Source organism: Larus michahellis, chromosome 1, assembly GCF_964199755.1.
Source record: "Larus michahellis chromosome 1, bLarMic1.1, whole genome shotgun sequence".
In the NCBI taxonomy this organism is placed as follows: Eukaryota; Metazoa; Chordata; class Aves; order Charadriiformes; family Laridae; genus Larus; species Larus michahellis.
In genome coordinates this window covers 129,979,185-129,992,219 of record NC_133896.1, presented here as the reverse complement: position 1 = coordinate 129,992,219, position 13,035 = coordinate 129,979,185, and the positions used below count along the sequence as shown (strand labels likewise).

General features: G+C 38.9%; 1 protein-coding gene across 2 annotated transcripts in view; it reads left to right on the top strand.

The window, feature by feature from the left end:
* The window catches only part of PRRG1 (proline rich and Gla domain 1), a 35,081-nt gene extending 23,699 nt beyond the window's left edge, over positions 1–11,382 (top strand). For both annotated transcript variants that reach the window (XM_074604085.1, XM_074604094.1), the window contains exon 4: positions 7,728–11,382. In XM_074604085.1, coding sequence (XP_074460186.1) covers positions 7,728–8,252 — 525 coding nt within the window. In that variant the 3' untranslated portion in view covers positions 8,253–11,382. The remainder of the gene's footprint in view (positions 1–7,727) is intronic.
* Positions 11,383–13,035: the final 1,653 nt, after the last annotated feature.

Here is a 13,035-nt window from a genome sequence, read left to right as displayed (position 1 = left end):
GTATGAATTAATAGGCCCACTTGAGAAAAGGTGGACAAGACAGTCTGTTTTGCAGCACTATTTACCCAAATCGCCTGTGTCCTGGTTCTCCTGTCACCACACACTTAAGCCTGACCGGGGTATCATTTGTCTTGCTTGGGAGAAATGATGGGATTGGGACTGTTACAGGGAATATACAGAAGCAGAGGGCACAAGTCTGCACTTATCTCACTGCTTGTGGAATAACTTGTTTATTGAATATGTTTATATGAAATGAGTGAGCAACTCAAAAAGCTTGCCATTTAAAATACACCTTTGAATCCCAGATGCTGGTGTAGCTGGTCAAAGCGTTCAGTGTCCAGACTAATAATCTAAAAGTAGGGAAAGACTAGTGGCCTTCAAGCTAAAATCTGCAAGCCCCCAGAGAGTATTGTTAAGTGGCAGTGATCTAAAACATGGAAGGAACAATAATTTCAGTGCTACCGTGTGTTATGCAAGGGCAGTGATACATTAACTTGACGGGAATGAAGCAGATACTGCCCACACAGAGTTGTTGCATAAGTCGGTTGGCTTCTCTAATTAAAAGAAGCTTGTGGGCTAATGGCTCTGCAAACAATAGCTGCACATCATACCTAACATATCTTATATTGCTTCCCAACAAATAAAAACAGCACACAGGTTTTTGATGGTGGCATCTGAACTATTTAATGACATACAGTCAACGTTTATTTATTTATTTATTTTTTAATTCAAGACAGACATGGCTGAATTTGAGGGTAAATCTAAAGTGAAAAACAGATGCTAGAAAATGTGACTCAGAAAACTTACATTCAAAAAAAGCTTCTATCCCTTGTGTGGTTTTGCACAGGGAGATGGTGCTTGCAATGCCAACGGGTTAATGGGCGATGCGGCACAGGGAGCATTGCATATTTCCAGAAGTTACACATTCTGTGTGATGCATTCCACTCTTCACTGGCCGAGCTTTACATCAGAAATTGTAAAGGCATACTGAACTTTATAGTTCTTGGCATCTCTTTTTTGGAGGCCATACCTGTGGAGATGGGTCAGGCTGGAATAAGAACTTCCTGATTTATTAAAATGAAGTAGTAGGCCACACGGTGTCTCTTCGAAGCTGCTTCTTTCTGAATCTTTAAACATGCACACACGTGTTTTTTACCACCCAAATTCAGCTTGCTGTGGCCATTCCTAATGATAGCTCATTATGCAATTAAGAATAGTGTGTGCTACTTGTACAAAAATGTAACACAATATCACTCTTGCTTAAGTAGCACAAGAAGTTCAAGTCACTAGAGAAATCATAGCCTAAACACGTTGCCTCTCACTTTGGCTTCTTTTCCCCCATTTAGGAACATTTGTATTGGTAGATAGCATTTCCCTTGCAGGGAAATAGTAAAGTAGAAAACAGTTACATTTCCGCAGCCTTTGTGTCACAGGGGAGAAGGAGCTTCCAATAAGGTCCTGACCTTTTAATGCATTTCTACTACTGAATCCTTTTTCCCTTAGCTGTTTCATTCTGTGGTTGGTAGCTTGCTGATGGGCCCGGCTCTGCTAATGTGCAGTTGTGCCGGACCAGCCTCATTTGCTTAGGCTTTATTTAGTCCATTGTCCCCTAGCGGTATCCATCCTTACAGCCACTTAGTAAGACTTAATTTCTGTGTCCCAGGGGAAGGAAACGGATGCAGTAGACTGGGATCATGATACAGTATGTTCAGAGTAACAAAGATGCAATGATTTCATAGTATAAATAGAGTGGAATTCAAATAGGGTCTGTAGCTTATTTATCTCATGGTAACTTTGTTTTGTGTAATCTCTGTCTTTATATCTTTTATCTTGTCCATTTGGTTCTTTGTTTTTCTGCAGTCTTCTGGGCAGGTGGGCAACATCTGTATTTGTAATATTAAAATAATATCAAGCAGTTCCCTCAAGTTATTTTTGATGCATGAGTTTTTCTTGGAAGTTAGCATTGTGGTGTTAAGTATACATGCGTAGCTGTCATGGAAATATTGAATGCCTTTAATATTGTGTGGCCTTGGGGAATTTGATAGGTTCAGAATTATTATTTAAAATGATAAAGTTAATTGTAAAGATAATACTGCTATGTTAGTAAGGCTAGAGCCAAGAGGGAAGAATTTGCAGGACCTCGTGGATAAAGCAGGGTATGAAATTCAGTGTTGACAAATGTAACACACGTGGGGGAAAATAGAACATTCATTTATGTATATTCTTGGCTCTGAATTGAACTGGGGAACAAGATCTGAATTTGAATCTATGAAGGCTTGAATTTAATGCCTAGCAGTCAAACAAAACCAAAACAAAATAAAAACCTGATTGCTGAGAATCTGTAGAAAGAAGTAGGGATCAAAATAACATAATTATTATTATTAATATAATTATGCCATTGCATATGAGCATCTTGAGTGTGACCTGTATAGCTCTGATCTCCCTATCTCCTCAAAAGCAAATTAGTAGCTGAGGAAGGACTGGAGAACTGTGACAGTTGACCAAAGATATGAAAAGACTTCTGTAACAACAGTAGATCAGAAAAGAGTTAAGTCAGGGAATATGTGATGATGTCTGTGAAGAGTATGAAGATTGAACTAAGGTCAGTCGCTTGGCATCCATCTGACAGGAGAGCTAAGAGGGCCTCAAAGGAAACTAGAAGGTGCAGGTTCAAAGCAAATAGAAGTATCTCTTCTCGCCACAGATAATAGAGCTGTGGACTGCCTTGCCACAGGATGTCTTGGATGCTAAAAGCTTATATAGGTTCAGAGAACAACAATATAAATGAACGAAAGATAAATCAGTGTGGGACCATTGAATAAAAGGGGTCAGCTTTGGCTAATGGAAGTTCTTGAAGTACAAATATGTGGAAGCTGGGAGAGTATCGCTGCCTGCTTATCTTTGAACTCTTCTTTCGACAATCTCTAATGATTGTTGTCAGAAGAGAAGGTAACAGATTAGGTGAGCCCTAGGTCTGATCTAGTAAAGCTGTTTATTTGTAGTACCTGTAGCCACTGGTCAGTTGTCAAAGGTGATTGGGAGACTGAAAGATTTGTTCAAAGGTTACTGGGCAAAGTCTCTGGGTGTGATTGAAGCACTGATTTTATTTCCATTAACACTTTTTATTTTTAAATTATACTCCATGAAGATTTTAAAAGCTAGAAGTCACAGATCTTTATTTGTGTTACAAATTTCTCACAAATATTAAGTATTACAGAAACTGTAAGGTTCTCTGTATAGCTCTATTCTAGCAAAACAAACAAAACACTAAAAGTTTAGCAAGCAACTCTAAACTTGTCAGCACCAGATCTAAAATGATGTGATCAAATAAGATTTCTAGCATCAGTCTGTGTCTAATTATGGATGATGCATAAATACCCAGAAGAGAAGAGGTGAATCTTTTCCTGCCACCTGAAATTAAGGGCAGACCAGATCACTTCCCATTACTGCTTTGTCCATATCCTCTACCTACTGAATACCAATGGCATATTATTAGTCCACCTCTAAAACAAGTCAGACAGTTGACCAAGAGTCCTTTGAGGCTGATGATGCTGCCAAATATAGTAAAGGCCTCAGCTGATATTCTCAACAGGGTGCGCCTCTCTGAACTTTCACGTGGATCCCTTATTTGATTCAGCATTCAGATCCAGTTGACTGATGCTGACTCTGTTCTGAGAAGTATTAGAGATAAAAGGGAAACAAAATTCTGGCAAATTGACCGTAACTGTCTTTGTGTAGGATGCCCTTGAGAATTCCTTTTGATTATTTCAAACTGGATTTGCCAAAGCAGTAAGGGACATTCAGAAAAGTAGTTCTTGGCAGGAATATATGTTAGATGTATTTCTAAGTCTTTTCCGTTGCAGTTATCTGATTCTGTCGTTTCCTTAACTTAGTTTTTCAGCCTTTTAAGGCATGTACACCTGGTATTCCCAGCTGTACAGTGCTCAAGGGTAAATGATTACTGGAGTGTGTTTTCATAAATCACAAGTTAATAATTTTTTCAAGTAGAAAGTCCTTTTTGTTGTTGGTTTAAGAGACCAGCAACTATGGAAGGGATGTTTGTGCTGTGAGTTCTCCAATTTTTAAATTACTCTTTAACTTTCTGTATCAGTTTCTACAGCTACTTCCTAGGTTTGCAGTATTTCCCCCTCTTGGTTTTTTTCATAGCAGTTTGTACGAATCCTCACACCATGCAAATTCATACAAGTTCTCCATGGGTTTGTTGGGCATCATTTGACTTTGACGAGGTGGCTTGTCCTCCTGTGCCTTTACTTTACAGTGCAGCATAGCTGCAGGATGGCAGGGCAGAGGGTGAGCTGCTTGGCAGCTGCAAAACTCGAACCTGAAGTATTATTTTCCTCCAGTTCCTGTCAGTTCCCTCAGTCTGGAGCTAACAGTCTTTGAGATTTGGCTTGCAAAAATGCAAGCTGGAAACCTTGGGTTTAGTACACTAGCGATTTTTTGGTTGGTGTTTTTTTGTGGCTTTGGTTTTTTGTTTACTTTTTTTTTTCACCCAAAGAGGAAAATTTAAAGAAAGCTTTTTTTTTTTTACGTGACTAAACAAGTGTTTCTTTATATTTTTCACCTGTGTGCAGAACTTTATTCCTCTGTGCCTGTAAGATAGCCTTAGATGTGAAGCACTGTAATTTTTGACAGTGGAGCATGTGTCTAAACTGTCTTGGAATTTCCTTTTCTTTGCATGCAAATGAAAGTGGACGCTAAACTACTTTCGTCCCTGAGGCAGTTTAAACCTTAAGCTCTTTATACGCACTTGTCCGGTCACACCATCAACTCGAACATCCCTCACAGCCACACACCCTATTCTGAACTAATTGCCTGCCACTCTGGGAAAACAGCTTTTCTGCTGCTTTGCCACGTTGTAGAGTGACAAGGAGAGATGCTGGTATTTCAGCTTTCTGAAGAAGGTACAGAGACGTTTTCTCCAGCAGATAGAGCTGAATTAGAAGTAACATAGAAACATTACTAAAATCAGTCACAACCTACTACCCTTATATTGGAGAGGGTATATTTCCTCTGCAGTCTGCAACACAAAATATATTGCTAAAGGAAAAGGGCGATTTCTTCTTTTTCATCAAAACTATGTTTCTCTTCCACGGTCTTTAAAATGACACATCCTTGCACAGTGTATTCGATGACTTTCAGTAAATCTTTGCAACTTTGGCCTTGAAAGTATAAATTGTACCATTTTATTCCTTTGCTGCTGTTGAGGCAGCAGAACAGTGAAGTGGGAAGCTTGGTTCTAGTACAAATAAGAGCAATTAATGGTAATGAATCTTTTTCTGCTTTTTCATTGAGAATATTTATTCCACTACTGAATTTAGTTAGTTGTATTCAAACCAGATGGAAAGGTAATAGATAACAGACCTTCCTAATTGCCTGATGATCCGATGGGGAGAGGTGGGGTGTTTAGTTTTGTCGATTTTTATCATGCAGAGATCCCAAAAGTCCTCAGTTGTACAGCTAATTTCATTTTTTTAATGTTAGTTTTTCCACTTAAATGTTTTTTCTAAAGTCAGCACAGTTGATCTGGGATTCTCTGTCGAGCAATGTATCAAGGAAGGCCCTCGTAGAAAAACATTTAGAGAGGTTAGTCCATCTTCCAAGACTTGCTTACTTTGTTTGAAGTCAGTGCTACCTGACTTAGCTTAGAGGATTTGGACCTGGGCTCACAGCAAAAAGGGGCACTGTGGTGACCAGCTTCAATGTCAAGCCTTGGAATTTAGAAAAAACACCTGATCCTGGTTTGCTGTAAGAATTGAGTAAGGCTTTTTTTTTTTTTTAACTTGCACTGAGTACAGGGATAGAACAATTTATCTTTTAAAAAACAAAACTACTACATGATAGCCAGTTGTTTCATGCGCATGGCATTGCACTTAACCTTAGTAAATTCTGATCCAGAAGCATTGTGAGCATGTGTTTTGTCCATGGTGTCTTGGTCCTGACTTTGCGCAGGGCAAGCTTAGCCTCCGCATTAGAGGGGCCGTGCTGCTTCTGGACTCAAGCTGCCTCTGAGACCAGTTTGGTGGCATTATCTGTTTAATGCTGAGCATGGGGCAGCACTTCTGAACTGAAAAAATTGATATATCTGATTTGTGCATGCACAAAGTCAGTCAGTCTGAAACCTAAATACATAATTTACTAATAACCAAGCAATGACCATATCAAGTTTACCTCGTGAGTAGTTTTATAAATACTTGCATGTGAGATATGTATTATCATTTAAAATAAATGATGATATGAATATGAGTGGCTCGGGTATCTGCATTTTTAAAGGAAACTAAAGAATTTAGAGTTTCTGGCATGGATTTCAAGGCTTTTTTTCGTTATTCTTTTCTTAAATTACACATGGCTATAAAACACAGTGGAAGAGTTTCTTAGTAGGAGAGACCTTAAAGGTGAGGATGACAACCTTTTTGAGGCAGGGGATGCTTTTCTTTGTACTAGCTTTTCCTAGCGTTCGCTGCAGAGAAAATTGGATGGTGACATGATCTTTGTACTCCTGCTTGTGCATATTAATATGGCAAAGATTACTTTCAAGCACTGGTGTCCCCCTTCATCTTTGTTTTCCCTTGCTCATATTTTCACTTTCTGTTCCATTTATCTGTAGCTGTTTTGTCAAAATTTCATGAATATAATAAGCTGCGGAATATTCTCATACTGATGAAGTTATTTTTAGCTATAAATAAAGCGCCTGAATCAACTCAAAATAAGCTGACAACAATTGCTTTATGAGCCAGAGGGTGGGCAAAGTCTAAATTATGAGATGACAGTACAACACAGTTGTGCTTTGCCAAAGTGGTCTGTCATTCCAAAACAGTGTTTCCCTGTCAATTTGTATGAGTATATTATTACAATTTTAAAACGAACAAACAAAACCCTAACTTTTACCTTCAGTGGTGCTGAAAAACTTTGATCCACCAGGTGGCTGATGTGCATGCTGATTAAACTTTTATTTTTTATTCGATAATCAGAGGGCTGGAGCACCTCTGCTATGAGGACAGGCTGAGAGAGTTGGGGTTGTTCAGCCTGGAGAAAAGAAGGCTCTGAGACAACCTTATAGCAGCCTTCCAGTACCTGAAGGGGGCCTACAGGAAGGATCAGGAAGGATGGGGAGAGGGACTCTTTTATCAGGGAGTGTAATGATAGGACGAGGGATAACGGCCCCAAACTGAAAGAGGGGAGATTTGGATTGGATATGAGGAAGAAATTCTTTCCTGTGAGGGTGGTGAGGCACTGGAACAGGTTGCCCAGGCAAGCTGTGGATGCCCCATCCCTGGAAGTGTTCAAGGCCAGGCTGGATGGGGCTTTGAGCAGCCTGGTCTAGTGGGAGGTGTCCCTGCCCAGGGCAGGGGGGTTGGAACTAGATGATCTTCAAGGTCCCTTCTAACCCGAACCATTCTATTGTTATTTACCTAGTCCTGTCTGTGCTGCAGGTTTGTAAACATTGAGTGCAGTCACAGGAATCTTAAAAGCAGTGAGGAGTTGGTTTTAAAAAACAAAAACCTTTTTGTATTACTAACCACATCAGAAAAAAATTGAAAAGTTTATTGTGTGTGCTTATCCATACCAGTTCTTAATTTAATCATCAGTATTTGAAATGCCTTTTTTTTCTCATTCATTTAAAACAACTTGATTACAGTGTTTATATATATATTTATTTTTTAACTGTCTTATAGTTTCTGACTTATGCTGTCTTGCTCTTCTAGAAGGAGTTCTGGAAAGTCTACAAAAATGGACTTCAGGGAGAAAGTAACACAGGACATAGCTGGTATTCATTTTACCTTGCATTTCCATTAATCATTGGCCTTTTTGTTATCCTCATTGTCATTTTTGTCATATGGAGATGCCTCTTTAAAAAGAAAATGCGTAGACAGTCGGTGTACGCGCATAGGGGAGCCCATGAAGCGATGGGTGATGGCACTGTGGCTGACGGCAGAGGTCCACTTCCGCCACCTCTCAGCATTGTTCATTCCCCACAGGAGGAAATGTATGAAGTCAGTGGGCTTTCTCCAGGAGGTCTGAGCTATACAGATGGACAGTCAGACTCAATATCCACAAGGCTCTCAAACTGTGATCCTCCACCTTCATATGAGGAAGCCACTGGTGAAAGCAGTATGAGAAGAAGTGAAACTGAACAACATTTAGATCCACCCCCGCAATATGAAGACATTGTGAATTCCAGTTCAGCCAGTGCAATTGAACTAACTCCTGTTGTCACCAGTGCTAAGTAAAGCCAGAAGAATGCTATGGACATTTTAAAAATTACTAATAATTTTGTAGCACTTTATCTTGGCTTATTATGCATTTCTGTAATTTAAATGGACTTGTACAATGAACTTCACTTTTGTTTTAGATTCACTTGTTCTTTGGGTTTGGTATTTTTTTCACTACAGCAGGTCATAAGGAATCTGTATTGAGAGTGTAGTGCAGGTACAAATGTGGTGCTCTGTCATACTTTTCAAAAGTACCTCTGCTTTGAGGGATGTCACTTGTTTTATTCTGAACATTGTCCACATTCCCCACAAGACTGGTGGAATCCCCCTCCCCTTTCTTACTGCAGACCGTCAGAATTGTCCGAAATAGGGAATCCTTAAGCAACATTTTAGATAGTTATTTACACTAAAGGGGACTGATTTTTGCAGTATTGCCTCTTGTCTGGTTGGTTCCTTTCTCTCACTTGGATTTTTGTTACAGGCTGCACCCTGTCCTGGGCCCTTGGAAGGCTGAGAGCAGTATGCCTTTGTGTTCAAACCAGTACCTCGTTAGAGTATTCTGGCTTAATAGCAATAATTTCAGAGTCCTAGCAGAAGAGGTGTATTCTAAAACTTTTGCTATTACAACTCAAAATTCTGTAAGTGTTTAGAACCTAACAACTCAAGATACTAACTTGTGAATTTAATAGTGTATTTTTTTTTGGTCTATGTTCTGCCTTTTCTCTCTATTTTCCTCTCTGTTTTTACTTGTGTATTCTAGAGGTGAGAAGTGTGCATGTGTTAACTTTAGAACTCAAAAGTTCATGCAATGGTAAATAACGAAATACTGAAATACTCAAGAGTGGATAAAATCCTGATCATAGTCTTCCAACCATAGTCTTCACTAGGACCAGGATATTACCCATAAACGCATAAACCCAAAGGTATTACTTTCCTTTTAAAAGGGGGAAAAAAAGGGAAAGCATTCAGCGTGTGTGACTTTTTTTTTTCCCCCAACTATGAAATAAAAACCTCTTCCTCAAAACCTGATATTCTTTTGCCTCTTAAGTACTTAAATGTACTGTGTGTGCACCTTGTATTGGTGACGATGGAAATCCTTTGCAGAGAATATAGATACCTTTTTTCAACAACAATTATTTTTATCACTTACCTGTTCCAACAAGGTGCTTCTGTTGCAAAAGTTAACAATATGTTATAATCAAATAAAGCTATTTACATTTTTCATTGTTTCGAAGAACACTCTTAGTGCTTTTATCTGTGACATGAATTTTTAAAGCACAGTCCGTTCTCAGTGTACACAAGCCTTTTTTTTCACAGCTCTTAGGTTATAGGTGCTCATCAGAGTAAGAGATGCTGGGAAGCGTGGTAGCCCAGGCTGGCTCCAGAAGTTGTGTGGCTAACCTGGCTTTCCTGGCTCCAGCAGTGAGCTGTAGAGTCCAGCTGAGGTAGGGCAGAACTGTGAAGACCCACCGAGTTGGATTTCTAAGAAAACAAAGCAGATGCACCCCCAAGCATTACTCTGGAGTGACTTTTTGAGGCTGGATTTCTGTCGGACTTGGTACAAGGTAGAATAGAGGCTTGTGCAGAATTTCAACCAACTGGTTTAGACACTGATGATAGTTAAGCTAGTGCAAACTGTAGTGTGGTGATTCTTTTTTCCCAGCTTGATTTAAAAGTTCATCGCTCAGTTTAGCTTGTGAATATTCATCTCAGTTTTCTTTCCCCCTACACCAAGGCAGTGTGCCATTAGCTTCAGTATTGTTCTGTGTTCTACTAATCAATTAGCACCAGTTAAATGTATTTAACCCTGAAGGACTACTGTATTATGTTGGCTTTCTTACTACAGAAACCCAAACTGCATCTTGTTCCAAAGACCCCGAATGAAATGCCAATGCCACCCATTTGAAATTGCTGTTGACGTCTGAGGTGTGTGCTGGTGTCTACAATCTCGTGGGGGCTTGGCCCATCTTTTCCCTAACGAATTTTACACCAAGCTGCTGAAAAGAAATCTATGGTCATACATGGGTGTGTATATGCACACTTCTGTAAGAATTTGATATAATGTACTGACAAATGAAGTAAGGATTTTATAATTAATTTTATGTTCTTATTTTTGGCAAAGAGTAGGTTGCCTAAGTTGTCTACCGGGGATCTTCGGTTGCTAAAGCAAGTTGTATTGAGAGTTAATGGATGAATTCCAGGCCAAACTGTTGTCAAAAATGTAACTCTTACATTTATTATTTATAATAGATATTGGGCAGATAAATACAATGTGTTTTGGACACTTGCAGTAAGAATTGCCTGGGTCTTGTTTTTGGACCGCCTGACCTTTTCTTTTGAAGTGGTTTTAGCTCTTGTGTGTCCTGAGTTGCCACTTGTAGAAGATAAAGCTCCTTTTATACTGAGTAAGAGTTTTGTACTGCTTTAGGCAGACATTACCAAAACAAAGTGCCTCATCTCAACATGCAGGAACCACCTCAAAAAGAGCTGGTATTTCAATGTCCGTGCCATATTGGCATCTCCCGTGCCTGCCTGCACAGCTGGCAGTTTTAGCAGAAAATTCTTTTGTTTGGATATAAGACTTTCCTGTAGGAAATGCATGGAGATCACCCATTTCACATCAGGTCATTCAGCAGCTGTCATCATCCACTGAACATGGGCAGTCTAGTTTAGAGATGAGCTGGCTTTTCTTTTTTTTTTTCTTCTTTTTTTTTTTTTCTTATTCTATATTCCACTGCCACTTTTAATAGCTTTATGTTTCTGGCTCCTAAGTTGAATTTCTTGCTGTGTCCTGTAGATACTTTTATGTGCAATGCAAAAATGATGCTTGTCCTTCCAAAAAAGCCACAACCAAATATCTAAAATGATCTATGAGTTGGATTTATTGGGCTATGCCTTTTCCATGTACGTGAGCATGAATGCCATTGTGGGCCATAAACTTATGCCTTGGTGAATAAATTTCATAATTAAACAAAACCTGCGTGCGACAGTTATCCAAATGTATTTCCTCTAAGACATTAATAGCTTTCTCCATGTTGTAGTAATGTTGAATTACAAAATACTTTATTCTGTTTTGTGAAATGTGGGAATAGCTTAGTATTGTGTCTGGCTTTTCTAATCTGAAAAATAAAATTTTGTTTGTACTGGGTTTTTATACAGCTTTTTTTTGCAAATCACTTAGTAGTTTTACCTATTGTGTAATTGCATTGTCGTGCAATAAATACTACAAATTTACAGTTGTACCTCTAAAGGTTTTGCGAATCTGAATGCAGTACTATCTTGACTGATGACGTGAATAGTCGGGATACTGCCTTTCCCGCTTCTGAATGTAACATTGAATTTCATCTTGTATTAGGATTGAGATGATTTATCTACTAAAACTAACTTAAATATGTGTAGCTGTTTTAAGAAATTATGGAAATTAATTATTTGCTTAGATGATATTTAGCATTAGTGGAGGTTGTTCTGTCTTCACTTGGATGTAAATAACCTCTGATTACAGTATTGCATATTTTAAAGGGGTTTGGTTTACATTAAATTATCCTATTTAAACATTTTTGCCTATGTTTATAGAAAATTTTTTGTAACATTTGTTTTTGGATATGCTAAATAAATTTTTTTAAGATGCCTCATGTTTCAAAATATCAATTCTACACAACTGCAGTGAGAATTAAATTTGTGTAGTTCAGTGATGCTCTTTTAATTTCCAGTGTTTTATGTACTTGATCATTTGCAGTGAATCAGTTGTTTTCTTTTGACAACTTAAAATATAAATATAATTTTATTTTCAAGTAGACTTGATATTCTTTCAAGATTTGGGCTCATTTTTAATCAGATTTGTGAATTTGTTTATTTTCCATTTTTTAAAAAAAAGCACTTGTAGCTACAGCTAAGTAACAGGCAGAGGGAGAGCAGAAATTATTACAACAAAATGAAACAGTACACTGTAAGAAAAAATGTTTAAGTCAGGGGCCTTAATTTCGAAGTCGACTTCAGCCATTTGAAAAAAAAGTGATGTCAAGATTTTGCATCAGCTCTGTGAATGACGCATTAATAGCGAACAAGGGGGGAAAAAACCCCAAACCCTTGCCTAATGATCCCTACTGGAACCTAAGATTTCCGTTCCAGTCAAGATAAACTTCGTGTCATCCTTTCTCACTCAGCTGCCCGTAAATGGCACAATATGTGCCTGGTATTTTTCGCTGGGTTACTGCACGGCTGGACTCTGGAGCGGTTAGTGAAGCCCCGTAGGAGGTACGTATCTTAGAGTTTCATGAACGCGAGTGCGGTTTTGTACTGGTCAGAAGCGCCCAAAGAGCTGAAGCAACAAAGTGACTTCCTAAGGTGTCAAGTGTGTGGTGTGGCACCTTCCTCCCCTGGGTAAGCTTTTATTTGTGTAGCTCAGACCAACGCCATCCAAACAGAACGCTCCGTGTTTGGTAAGTGGTGTTTGCTGTGCGCGTACACGCTCCGTGTCCTGACCATCCATCCATCAGCGCTGGCAAATGTGTTTGCACATGGTTCAATGCATGATTGCCTCTGCATGCCTGGCTTCTAGCTATTGGAACGTGGCAGATACAACGTTAAACTGGTATCGTGAATCTCGGTGTCTATAAAAAAAATCGTCCCGCCAGGTCACTAGTGGTGAATGTTCATTATTTATTGTTTTGCATGCCCTGAACGCTGTTCTCTGCCACTCTAAATCACACTGATAGATTCCCTTTTATCTTCTGCATAATGTGAACTTTGTAAATATTTCCTAGTGCTACTTGCTGATTTTTAAAAAGAAAAAACATGTTCA